The 13,200-nt window shown below is 40.3% G+C and overlaps 1 protein-coding gene across 1 annotated transcript; it reads left to right on the top strand.

Annotated features, from left to right (window-relative positions):
• The first annotated feature begins 291 nt into the window (after positions 1 to 291).
• On the top strand, positions 292 to 1,839 carry LOC122176409. Its single transcript, XM_042864882.1, is given in 1 exon segment — positions 292 to 1,839. A coding segment is annotated over 1 exon segment (1,548 nt).
• The last annotated feature ends 11,361 nt before the right edge of the window (positions 1,840 to 13,200 follow it).

Raw genomic sequence — 13,200 nt, 5'->3', positions numbered from 1 at the left:
TGCTTTAGCTTCACGTTTTTTGTGCTCCCCCCAAAGAAAGGGAGGAGTGGTTTGAGCTGTGTGCACCTCCTGGAATTGCAAGGAGTGAACTGTAACTTAGGTGTGGTGTTTACAGTTTGTTCTAGCTTCTTGTCTTTGAGTGCTCCCGTCAACAAAAGGGAGGAGTGATTAGAGCATTTGCATTTGTTTAGGTGTGTTCTATCTCCCTGGGAGGAGCAGTGAGGAGTAACTGAGCTTTTGAACATGTGTACCTCCTCCTCCCTTAGTGTAGATCTTTCATTGTATTAGAAAATGAGTAACAGTATTGCCAGTATGAAAAGTGAAGATGTGTTATTTGACCTTTTAGAAAAGCATGGTGCTCGTCCCTCTTTGTCAGGGGTGGACTGGGCACGCCAAAATTGGCATAATTTGCAGAGTGTTTCGGACCGCATTAGTGCCTTACAGAATGAGGCTCGTACGCAAGCTGGAAAAGGAAGGTTGTTTATTTGTGCTGTTCTCGGGGCTGCTTTAAAAGCTGCCGTGGAGTTCCGAAATGAAAAGCATTCGGCAGAACTCCTAACCATAGAAGCACTACAGGAATCGGTTAGAGTTACACAAGAATTGGTAAAAACTCTGCAGAATCAAATAGTCAATCTCGAGGAACAATTAGAAAGAGAGAAACATAATTCGGCCTTGTTGCAGGTGGCTTTCAAGGAATCGTTAACACGTAAAGATACTAGCGATACTGTCACCCATAGGTTGCCTCAAGAAAAAACTTTTCCTCAGGAGGAACTACAAGAAATAAAGGAAAGACTAGACAAATTAGAAACCCCAATAGCCCCATTGCGTCCCTTGATGAAAACAGAATATACCTTCGATAACAGTGAGGATCTAGATCCTCAAATGAATGTTAAGGAAATTCCGTTCTCGGCCACCGAACTAGCAAAACTCAAAAAGGACTTTAGCCGCTCTCCAAAGGAATCAGAAACAGAATATATATGGAGGGTGAGTCTCACTGGTGGCGACCATATTCGGTTAACAGAAAAGGAAGCAGAAGGTTATTGGGGACCAGGAGTATTTTTAACTACTGGTAACAATTGTGCTCCCTGGTCCTTAACGCAAAGGGCTGCCTATTGGGCAGGTGGTCTCAACCCTTTAGAACGGGGAGACCCTCTTGCCATTACTGGAACTACTGACCAATTAGTAGAAAGTGTTCAAAAGGCTGCTTGTCTCCAACTGATGTATGATAGAAAGCTGCAGCCGCATCATGAATCACCCATGATGATGCCCGCTAATCCTGAGAGAATGACCCCTTTAATTAGAGGGCTTCCAGAATAACTGAAACCCATAGGCATACAATTACAAGCAAGGATACAAGCTATGTCACAGGGAGAAAGAACCCGGGCAGTGTTAGAAGAAACTGTAACCCCCAACCATCTGCAGTCAGGATGCAAAGTATGGACGTGGGGGGAGGTAGCCCAAGAGTTAATTAACTATGGAAGAAAATATGGGACGGTGGTTTCTTTTCCCAGTAAATCTGAGCCCACAGGTGTAAGGCTTGCAGCAGCCAGTCTTGCCCCCAGGCCACCTAGCCCAAAGCTCAGTGGGTCTGGAAGGGTCTCATTGCCAGTTAAAACTGGTAGGCGGAATATCTTTCATAGACGTAATGGACTTTGGACTCTGGGCTGGAAAAAGGGTATTCCACGAAATTTGATGGATGGATTGACAACAGACAGGTTAGAGAAATTAGTTAACTGGTGGCCAGAACAAAAGCTTGAGAATCTTGAGGATAGCAAAACCCCAGGTCCTAGGGTCTCTCCCAGGGAACCTGAATGGCTATCCAAGCCATTAGAAAGCTGATGTCTTCGCTCCCCCCATGTGAGCGGGGTGGGGGGCGGTGAAGGGTGGATGTGTTAGAAAGCTCACAACAAAGGGAAACACTTATTGCCTGGGTCAGCCTGTGTTGATTGGCTCAGCTAACCTGAGGGCTTGTTTCCCTAACCTTAACGTGATACCTTAACAAATATCCTTGGAAGGCCAAGGACATCGCGAAAAAGGAATATAAAATTAACACTTGCTGGATTGTTCCCTCATTTATTAACCATATTAACAAAGCCCCCCTCAAAAAAGGGCAAGTCGGTGTCTCTTTTTATTTTTTTTTTTTTTCAGAATACTCCTATGGACCTTGACTGAACACTGAAAGGACTCTAATGTTTTGTGACAGAAATATTGAAAATGTGATCATGTTAGAATACTGAATATACCTCTTGATTACATTTTGTATTTTTACTATGTTTTGTGTTGTTGTGGGTAGTAATGGCGTATCTCTATTTGTTATATTTGTTATTCGTTATTGCCAAATGTATGGTTGCCTCTTTTCACTTTCTACTCATCATGTAACATTCGTGTCACCACTCCCGAGGTATCACCAAGTGGTGTCTGTGGCAAATTGATATTGTGTGCTGTTGCAAGTCTTTTGTTTGTTAATTGTATGGTTCCGTGTTTTATGTGTTGAATCCTCTATGTACTTTGTAACTTCCTCTGCGGATGGGGAAGTCAAGCAGATCAGGGCAACATTTGTAAATAACCCTGATGAATAAAACTTTTGATTCCCTGACCCCTTCAACCCCCCTCCCCCCCCCCCCCTTTCTTTACCCCTATGCTTGCTATCTTTTTCTCACCATCGTGGATCATCTGTGTCCCATTTTAAAGCAACCTTTGAGTCACGGGGTGGTGTAAGATATTATTCTGTTAACGTCTGTGCCTCAAAGCTTGCTGGGGACACAGATGGACTTGTTCAAGTCCCGAGCAAGGATTGTGAAATCCTTTGTCTGAAGGACACAGATGAACAAGTCCAGGGAAGTCCTGGGCAAAGGTTGTGAGATCCTTTGTCTGGGGGGCGCAGATGGGTAAGGCCAGGGGCAACGAGAGCGAGATGAGCTGCAGCTGAATAGCTGTGAAGTGCTCCTTTGTGTGGACTTATCTCAGGATGATGGCCATCTCAGGGGGTACTCAATGACTCTTGCTCGAGGCCCATCCTTGTCACGTAGGCCGGAGAACAAGGAGGATAAAAGAGGAACTGAAAACCATGAGGATAGGTTTTCTGACAACAGATTCCTCATGAAGAACCGGAGGGTTTTCTGACAAGAGATCCCTCATGAAGAAGAACAGAGGGATTCCGGAAGATTGAGGTGATTCCTGCATACTGGCAAACTCTCCTGAGCCTGCTGCCTGATCGCTGTTGCTGCTTCAAGAATTGGCTCCTTGACTTCCTCGTCTACCTGCCTGCTGCCCAAGGCCGGCCACACTGCTGTTCCCCGTCTTCTGTTGCATTCTGCCCGGGACCTTCAAACACCATGCAACGGGACCACTGCTGGATCCTGCTGGTGACTATCCCCGCTTTACGCAACTCCTGCTTCTTTTCCATCTTTTCTATCATACTCCTTCCCTTCCCCGTCTCCCTGATTAGGTGTTAGTAATAAACTGGATGCAACAACATATGAACCGTTGTTTCTTAATCTCACACCGGGTATACAGATATTAAAGAACCTCATCTCCCTCCTATAAATTGGAGCAAGACATTGAGTTATTCAAATACACTGTCCTATAACTACTTGTAGTCAAATATTTTTTTTTTATTTTTTTTCCTGTGTAAATAGACCATTTCATTATAAATAACATGGGAAATTAATTTGTTGTCTTTTAATGAATAGCATCAGTTTAAACAGTCTTCTGCTATCAGTGAAAGGATACTGTAACGTAAAAAGGAAAGATGGTATTCTTATAAAATCATTAAGAAAAGAACAATGAATGTGGAATGAACATGCTTTAGATTCAGGACTTTATATTCTACAGTTGTAACAACATGTATTGTTAATATTGTGTACTTCATTATTATTATTGCTATTCTTTCATAGCAGTGCCAAAGTTAGAAAAGAAGGAAACGAATAACTTCTAGTTATTCTGCCAATTATTTTTGTATACTTGTAATTAAAGCTATTTTGCGATTCCATACCAACCTGGTCTTGCAGAGATCAATACCATAGTTTAACAAAAGAGAAGATGACCTGTGTTGGTAATAGATTGTTCCCTCATTTTTACAAAAAAAAAGATTAAAATTAGCAGATAGAGCAAGCTATATATAATATGACATTTTCCCAATAAATGTTTTTCATTATTTTGAAGAATGCATAAAACCCCTGACACATAAAATTTTCTAAATTGTTCCATATGTCACTTCGGATTTGAATTCTGCCAGTATTCAACCTACCTGGCAAGAACTTGACCTGGGTTCTTTTGGAACAGAGTTGATTTTCTTCATAGCGGCTGGTAAGATGCTGGGATGGGACAGAACCAGGACAGCTGACCTAAACTGGCCAAAGATATATTCTGGGCTCCAGCAACAGGAAAAATGTCTTTCTTTCTTCCTGCAGGCCTGTACTTCAGTTGTGGATAAACTTTCCTGAGAACTCCAGAAATTCAAAACCATAGACCCTACACCTCATCTGTACAGACTAATATTTCAGGTATTAGAAGTAAGTGTTCCTCTGTTTGAGAGAGGGGATATAGTGGATACACACCAGATGCCATCTTGTGGTTTTTACCTGTCTGGTCATGGAAAGGATATGAGGAAGTAGGATGGAAAACCCACTTCAATCATAGCAGCACAGGTGTAGGTGTTGTAAGGGAATACAACCACAAGAGAGTTTTCTTTCAGGAAAATGCCACTCCAGATTCCAGTGGATAGTTCTCTGAACAGAGTAGATGGTCTGATCTTATTTCTGTGTTTGATGATGAAGTTATTGGTTCACATTCACAAGAAGCAAGTAACAAATACAACAACAAGGACTAGAGGAGTCCTTTCTCAAGTCAGGTAGAGGAAAGGGAACCATCAGTTAACTGGACAGTGTGGATTTGATGGCCCAGCATAACAGAACTATAATAATACAAGGCTCTAGTGAATACTAATGCATAGTGTGCTGTATTGTCATTAAGCTATAAAGGGGCAGAACCACCTGCATTTTGGGAATGACAGGGGAATCCCAAGAGGTAACTGTACTGGAGACTGAAGTGAGTCTATCTTCGAATGAATGGCAAAGGTAGCCCATTGTGACCAGCCTAGAGTCTCTGTGGATCCATGGCATAGGTTATCTCAGAATAGGGTTCTTCAAGGACCCAGAAGGCTGTTGGTGAGCTGATCTCAAACCTCCTTTGGTGCTTTCTGCCAGAGGCTTCAGGTAGGGCCATTCTCCTAGGTGTCTACACACTTTTGGTGTAGCTGCCTTGGAGATGGAGGACATTAAGTAGTTGTCAACCTTGCCGGGTCTCTCAGAGGACCCTTCTGTGGCAGAGCTGCTAAAAAAAACATCAGGTGCCAATTACTGCTATAACAGTGCACCAAAGGCAATATTGCACCAACCAAGACTCCCTGATCCCCATTCATTAGCTGGTTCATTAACTGGAGAGCCAAGACATAATCAGCAAGACTTGCTCACACTTTAATAGTCCCAAATGTATAGTGTGAAAGTCCAATGGAGACTGGAGACTAAGAGTGGACTATTGTGTCCTGAATGAAGATACACCAGTGCTGACTGCTGCCAAACCAAATATGAAAGAACTTCAGTATGAACTGAAAAGGTAGCCAAGTGGTATGCCACAATTGATATTACCAATGAATTTTTTTCAATTCCTTTGACAGTAGAGTGCAGGCCATGCTTTGATTTCTCTTGGAGGGATGTCCAGTGCATCAAGAATTGATTACCCCAACAGTGTTAACACAGCCCTACCTTTTGTCATGGGCTGATCCAGACTGCTCTGGAGCAAGGAGAAGCTCCTGCCCGCCCACGATACATTGGCTATTTCACCAGAGAGGGCTACATAATATAGGAAGTTTTCAAGAAAGTGAAGAAAATAATCCATATCCTTCTAAAAAACAGTTTTTCCAAGAAGCAAAGTAAAGTCAAGGGATCTGCACAGGAAATCCAGATATTAGGAATAAAATGACAAAATGGATACTGTCAAATCCTTGTGGATGTGATCAACAAAGTAACTGCTATGTCTCCACTAACTAGCAAAAAGGAAGCAGGCTTTTTTCGTGTTGTCAGTTTTTGGAGAATGCATATTCCAGACTCTGATTGTAAACACCTATTCAGTGACCAGGAAGAAAAATGATTTCATATGGGACCCTGAGCAACAACAAGCCTTTGAAAAATTAAACAGTAGATAGTTTATGAAGTAGCTCAAGGGCCAGTTTGGGAAGAATAAGATGTAAAAAATGTGCTCTACACCATGACCTGGGAGAATGTCCCCCACATGGAGCCTCTGGCAGAAAGTACCAAGGGAGACATGAGATTGGCCCATAAGGTTTGGAGTCTGGGATACAGAGGATCCAAGCCCACTGTACTCCAACTGAAAAAGATATTAGCAGCACATGAAGGGGTCCAAGCTGTTTAGGAAGTTGCTGGTACTGAAGCAAAGCTCCTCTTGACGCTCTGACTGCCTACTCTGGGCTGAATGTTCGAACGGAAGGTTCCCCCCCACATCATCTAACAATGCTACATGTGTTGTGCTGTTTACACAGTGGGCTCAAATAGGCTTTTTGATTCCAGCCACCCACGTATCTGGAATCTGGAAGTGATCATGGACCGCCCCGAAGGCAAAGATTTTGGAATACAATCAGAGGAAGAGGTGACACATACTTTACTGGCCCTACTGTACAATAAACTATCAGAGAATGAGGAGAAGTATATTTTGTTCACTCATGGCTCCTGTTGTATTGTGGAAAAGAGTTGAAAGTGGAAGACTGTTGTCTGGAGTCCTAAACAAAGGTACAGAAGTTATTGAAGGTGAAATGAGCCAATTTTCAGAACTGAAGGCCATTCAGCTGGATTTAGATATTGTTGACTGAGAGAAGTGTCTAGTGCTCTATCTCAGTACTGATTCATGAATGGAGGAAAATGTCCTCTGGGGTGGTTACAGTGACAGAAACAAAATAACTAGTAGCACAGAGGAGAATCCATTCTGGGCTGCTGCATTATGGAAAGATACTGCTGCCTGGATAGAGAACATGGTTGTAAAAGTACGTCATGTAAATGCCCATTTATCCAGAATTTATGCCACTGAAGAACATCAAAACAAACAGCATGTGGATCAAGCCACTAGGATTGAAATGATTCAGGTGGCTCTCAACTGGCAACATAACCGTGAATTATTTCTAGTTCAGTGGACCCAAAACTCTTCGTGGAAGATATGCAACACATAGATGGGCTCAGGATCAGGGGGTGGAATAGACCATGGACACTACTGCATAGTCTTTCCATGAATTTGAATAATCCACTCAAATTAAGGAAGCAAAGCAGATAAAGCCTCTTTCATACAGAGGAAGATGACTGAAATATAAACATGGAGAGGCCGGACAGGCTGATTATATCGCACTCCCACAAACATGCCATGATAAATATTACGTGATTACAATGGTGTTTACAATGGCTGGAAACATCCTGTGCCACATGCCACTGCCCAAAACTATCCTGGGCCTTAAAAAGCAAGGCTTGTGGTGGTATGGCACCCATAAAGAATTGAACCAGATACTGGAGCTCATTCCTGAAACAAACTCATAAATATTTGGGCCAGAGTGCATGACCTCGAATGGTTATATCACACCCCCTGTCATGCACAAGCCTCTGGAAAAAATTGAATGATACAATGGAAGTTAAAGACTACACTGACAGCTATGATTGTTGGGACATTCATATACTGGGACACACATTTAGCAAAAACCACCTGGTCAATAGTTGGGAGTCTGCCAATCAAGCTGGTTCTGTCTAATCAAACCTCTTACATACTATAGAAGGAGACAAAGTCCCTGCAGCATACATGAAAGACACACTGAGCATAAAAGGGGAGGGCATCCATGGGATTGCTTTTGCTCAGGGATCTGGGTGCACTTGATGGGTAATGTGGAAGAATAGGAAAACATCCAGTGTGTACCTCAAGGGGATTTGATGCTGAGTGAGAACAGATAATAATTTCAATTGTATGATATTAACTGCTACATAGTACTGAGTAGTATAGTTACTGTGGTTGCTATATGCCTAATCAACAGTATGATAATAATAATTACCCAGATTAAAGAAAAATAAATTCTGCTGGAACCAGAATTGGCTTCTGTATACAATAATTCAACACCATGCATCATCCTTCTTGCACTGAAGGACTATTATGACAGATGGAGCCTAAATTAACTCCAAGGAAAATTTAGAGGGTTGGGCCAAAGAATATGGAAATGATATATCAAAAGGCAAAACAGGTGATGGTAATTAGTTGGGATGTATGGGAAACTGTAACATCTGAGCATGACGTAAATGTTATAGGATAGGTATTGTCCAGGATTCAGCTTTCTTGTTTCATACATACATATGTAAATACCATTCCTGTTATTTCTCTCTTCCTTTTCTGTCTTAGCAAATAACTTTTATGTCAGCCTAAGATTTCTACTTTTCTTTTTCTTATTTTCTCCCCCCATCTCACTTGGGGCAGAGGGTGAGTTAGTGAAAGGCTCTGTGGTGTTTAGCAATTTGCCTGGTTAAACTACAACTGAACCGTAACTTTTGTTGCAAAGTACTTTATGTTTGCATGCCAATAAATTCAAACACAAAGAATACACAAATTTAAATCAGTCATGCAGGAAAAAAGGCTTTGATACTTATGGATACTCAGAAAAGAATATATTCAGATTGTCTTCTTGAAAAGAAACAAATAGTTTGGGACAGACATGATCAGGTACTTTTATTCATATCTGTACACAGCTCTACATTCAAGCTTTCAGATCACATTTAGTATATGATAAGAAATGCTTACTTGCCAAAGACTTGCCAAAGATTTAAAATGATGAAAATATATACTGTACTACCGCAGTACAATTAAACCAAAGCACTCACAATGAATTTCCATACACAGTTCCTAAGTCACCTCCTTCTCCAGTATTTCCTTTTTTTTCCTAACTTTTAAAAATATCTAAAATATTGCTTTCTGTGACACAGGTGAAGCATATAATGAGATGAGAAAGTACATTGGTATGATTGAAATAGTCCAGAATGCAATATTTTTGATGGGCACCAATCAACAACAAAAAATGTAACTTCAACATGGGGCTAGGAAGAGCCCAGAATAGAATTACTCATCTGTACAGAAATCCTGTATTTATATTAGGTATACTTAAATGGGAAAAAAATAAAAATAAAAAGGGCACAGAGAACTACAAAGGTCAAGGTATAAGCTAATCATGTGCCACTGGAAATAAAAGGTTAATTCACTTCATGTATATATACTATAATAAACTCATTTCTGCTCTGAAGGTGTTAGTACTTATTTAAGTCAAGATGTTTGAATACATCTGCAAAGGATTTGATCCACTACAATCTCACATACTGTCTGTATATTTGTACATGATACAGAAGTATCATACCATAGTTTCTTACCCTTTCTAAACCACTAAAGAAATTTACCCAACGATGTGTAAAAGAAACAAGCTAACAGCAACAAATATCAGCAACAGATACTTATCATAAAAAAAATCAGTCATTTCTCCAGCCATCCTGAAGTGTACTATTAGTTGCATAGAAGTTGCCATTTTATGATGAATATTATAAATGTTTTTGAAGGTCACAGCATAAGGTTAGATATTTTTAACAGATACATCATAGGAAATGCAGCAAAGCTACGTTTGCAATTCAGATGATGGTGCTGAAACTACAACTCACTCGATTTTCCAGAATAAAGAAACATTTCCATTCACTTAAAGAAAGAGAATGCTGTTGCAAAACAATTTATTTTGCTTTCTGAGTTCGACAGGAACTGAAAATCCCTTTCTGTTTTGGTGCATTCCTTCTTTCATTGGCAACAGACTACAATAATATCGTGTTTTCATTTTACAATGGACCCAGCAGTTTCTCTCCCTAATAGCCTTCTAGACTTTCAGTGTCATTGTAATGATTGCAAGACATGTATGCCTCCTGCAGAGTTAAAAGTGGCTTCAGAGTATAACATAACACATTTTTATAAAAAAGTGACACTTCCTTGTGTTTTCAGTTCTCCAAAATAATTTAGAATGTACATTATAAGTTCAAATAAATGTGTTAACTAATAAGACTGCAGTAATGCAAAGAAAGATTTTATTTTTCTCTTCAATGAGATCCTTTGTTAAATTTCTCTTGCATCTCATTGCAATATTCAAAGAAAATAATAAAATGTGATGCAATTTAATAAAGCACATAAGAAAACGGTTTCAGATATTGAAGGCTGCTTGTAAAGTGAAAACATGCATTTTGAAAGGAAAATAGTACATTGCTCTTTTGCTTAAAGAGAGCTTCACATTTTTAATCCTGAGTCTTTATGAGGGCTGCTCATAAAGTAATGCCTGCTATGTTATGTTAGCCCACGACATGGTATATGTTGGTGATATGGTAGTAGAGACTGAACCTTCTCACCACCATTCTTTAATTTGTTGCCATGTGACAGATGGCAGAAGAGGGTCAGTCTGACATGCATATGAAGAAGAAGTGTGTCACTGAAAGTGGAAAAAATAGCACCCACTGACATTCCTCGATGTTTGCTGAATGTTTCTGGAGACCAAATGGTATCAGTGAGCAAAGTGAGGCAGTAAGAGGTGTGTGTTCAGCAATGGTGATAGTCATGTGAAAGGCAAGCCACATTCCAGACAGTCACACAAACAGCCGTTACATCCCAAAATGAAGAGTGATCAGCTCATCCATGCAATTCTGTGAATTGGAATGAGGGAATTGTGCACAGAAATGAATATCAGCTTCAGTGTTTTGGAAATAGCGTTAACAACACTATCGCAAAGTTTGCATCAGGTGTGTCATCAAAAGGCTGAGTGAACTGGGTCTGTTCAGCCTTGAGAAAAGAAGACTGAGAGGGGACCTGATCCAGGTCTATAAATATCTAAGGTGTGGGGGCAGAATGGCAAGGCCGGACTGTTTTCAGTGGTGAGTGGAGACAGGACAAGGGTAAACGGCCAGAAACTGCAGCATAGGAAGTTCCGCACAAATGTGCGCAAGAACTTCTTTACAGTGAGGTGACGGAGCACTGGAACAGGCTGCCCAGGGAGGTGGTGGAGTCTCCTTCTCTGGAGATGTTCAAGACCTGCCTGGATGCCTACCTGTGTGACCTGGTGTAGGGAACCTGCTTAGGCAGGGGGATTGGACTTGATGATCTCTGGAGGTCCCTTCCAACCCCTACAGTTCTGTGATTCTGTGATTCTGTGATTCTGTGATTCTGTGATTCTGTGATTCTGTGTCCCATGAATACTCACTCAGGTACAGAAAGAACACAGTATGCAAGTTCACCAGGACCCACTGAACAAATACAAGGCTGAAAGTGACAGTTTCTGGGGTTGTATTACTGTCGGTGACAAGGTGTGATCTTACCACTATGAACCAAGGTCAAAATGACATTCCATGAAATGGCTACACTTGAATTTTCTATCAAAATAAGTTTTCAAGGTGCAGCCCTCAGCAGTGGTGTGCACTGTTTTTTTGGGATAGGTGTTTAGTTAGGATTTCCTAGAAACTGGACAAACCAGCAGCTCTGACCACTACGCTGTGATGCTTGCGAAGCTGAAGGCTCAAACACTCCGGAGTCAGGCTAGAGAAGAAAACCTTTCTCTTGCAACACTGTAACACTAGGCCTTCAGTTTGAAGAGCACACTGTGAATCTTAGCAGAGCTGTCCTTCCACTCCCACCACAAGGATTCCAGATTTGGTGCCTTCTGATTTCCATCTCCTCAGGCTTATGAAAGATGGACTGCATGGGCAACATTTTTCTAGTAATGATGCCATCATAGCAGTTGTGAAATGATGGGTTACCTCTGCGAGTACAGATGTTTTTTTGGCATGGCATGCAAGCTCTTGTTCATTGATAGCAAAAATGCATAGGTAAAGGTAGTGACCATATTGAAAAATAACATTCTGTAGCTGAGAATTTGGTCTATCTAGTGCTGCAGAGCTGTTTGTATCTGTTGTAGCTCCATAGAAATAAATAGGAGGCATTACTTATGGAGCAAATCAGATGCTAATCTTTTCCCTCGAATGTTTCTAAATCATGGCTCATCCAGTTTGTAAATAGCAGTTCTGTTCTAAGCAGTTCTGCTTAACATATGACTATAGATGAAACGGTTATGTTTCCCCAGGTTGATAGTACCTCAGTTCTTTCAAACCAAGGAACCGATAAATGGATGTAAACTGCCTGGCTGTAGCTGCCCACTTTTGCTAAAGAACTGCTGTCTTCTATTTATGGAAGCATATCCCGTCCATTTTCAGTTCTGGGTGGCTAGCTTACCTGTATTTTATGGATTTCAATGAAAAATAGAAGAGATAAATATTCAACTCTAACAATCTGACACGTTAAATGAGATCAGATTTATGGAATTTTGTACTATGAAGGGCAGCAGAGATTCTAAGTCAGACTCCTTCTCATTTATGTAGGGCCTAGTAACAAATTCTGTTTATCTTAAATCAATACAAGAATACAAGCAAGTTTGATACTAAAAATCTTTCAGAGATGAAAAGAAAAGAAAATATAAGGAAATAAAAGTAGAATAATTTGCAAAATGATAATATCTGAGTTACAGAATTTTCTTTATTTTTCTGGGTATGTGAAAATCAAGTTTACCACAAAGTTAGGAGACCTATTCTAAACTTAAATTATGTCAGTTAGACAGGATTCAATGATGATGTCAATGTCTGGTTGACAACTGTGAATTAATTTGTAAGTTATTTAAATACCAGAATGTTGACTGTTTGAAAGTCAGAGTATAAGAAAAAGTACCATTCATTCCTATTCAGTAAAGATGTTTCTGTATATTATTTCTTGTGCTTTGACTGGTTACTCTTCTTTATATACTCCAAACAGATAGCTTGGAGTTTCTATAAATATCAGTGATGTGTTCTCAGAGATTTAAAGCTTCAAATGTTAAATTTGGACTAATACTTGTCCTTCAAGATGTAATAATATTTGAACAAAGCCAAGATCAAATGGTTAAATGATGTAACAGGAAAGAAAAAAATAATGTTTCTATAGATACCAAAATGAAATCTTTTAAGATTGAAAACAGAAAAGAGCTAAGGCACAATAATTTAGGTAAATAAAAAGAAGACAACAAGAGCATAAATTCAGCTCTAGTAGTCATCCTTTGGTGAGGAG

The sequence above is a fragment of the Lagopus leucura genome, unplaced genomic scaffold (genome assembly GCF_019238085.1).
Source record: "Lagopus leucura isolate 7727_CA_CO unplaced genomic scaffold, USGS_WTPT01 Super-Scaffold_774, whole genome shotgun sequence".
NCBI classification, from domain to species: Eukaryota; Metazoa; Chordata; class Aves; order Galliformes; family Phasianidae; genus Lagopus; species Lagopus leucura.
The sequence above is the reverse complement of the archived record's forward strand: the minus strand, read 5'-3'. Positions and strand labels throughout refer to the sequence as shown.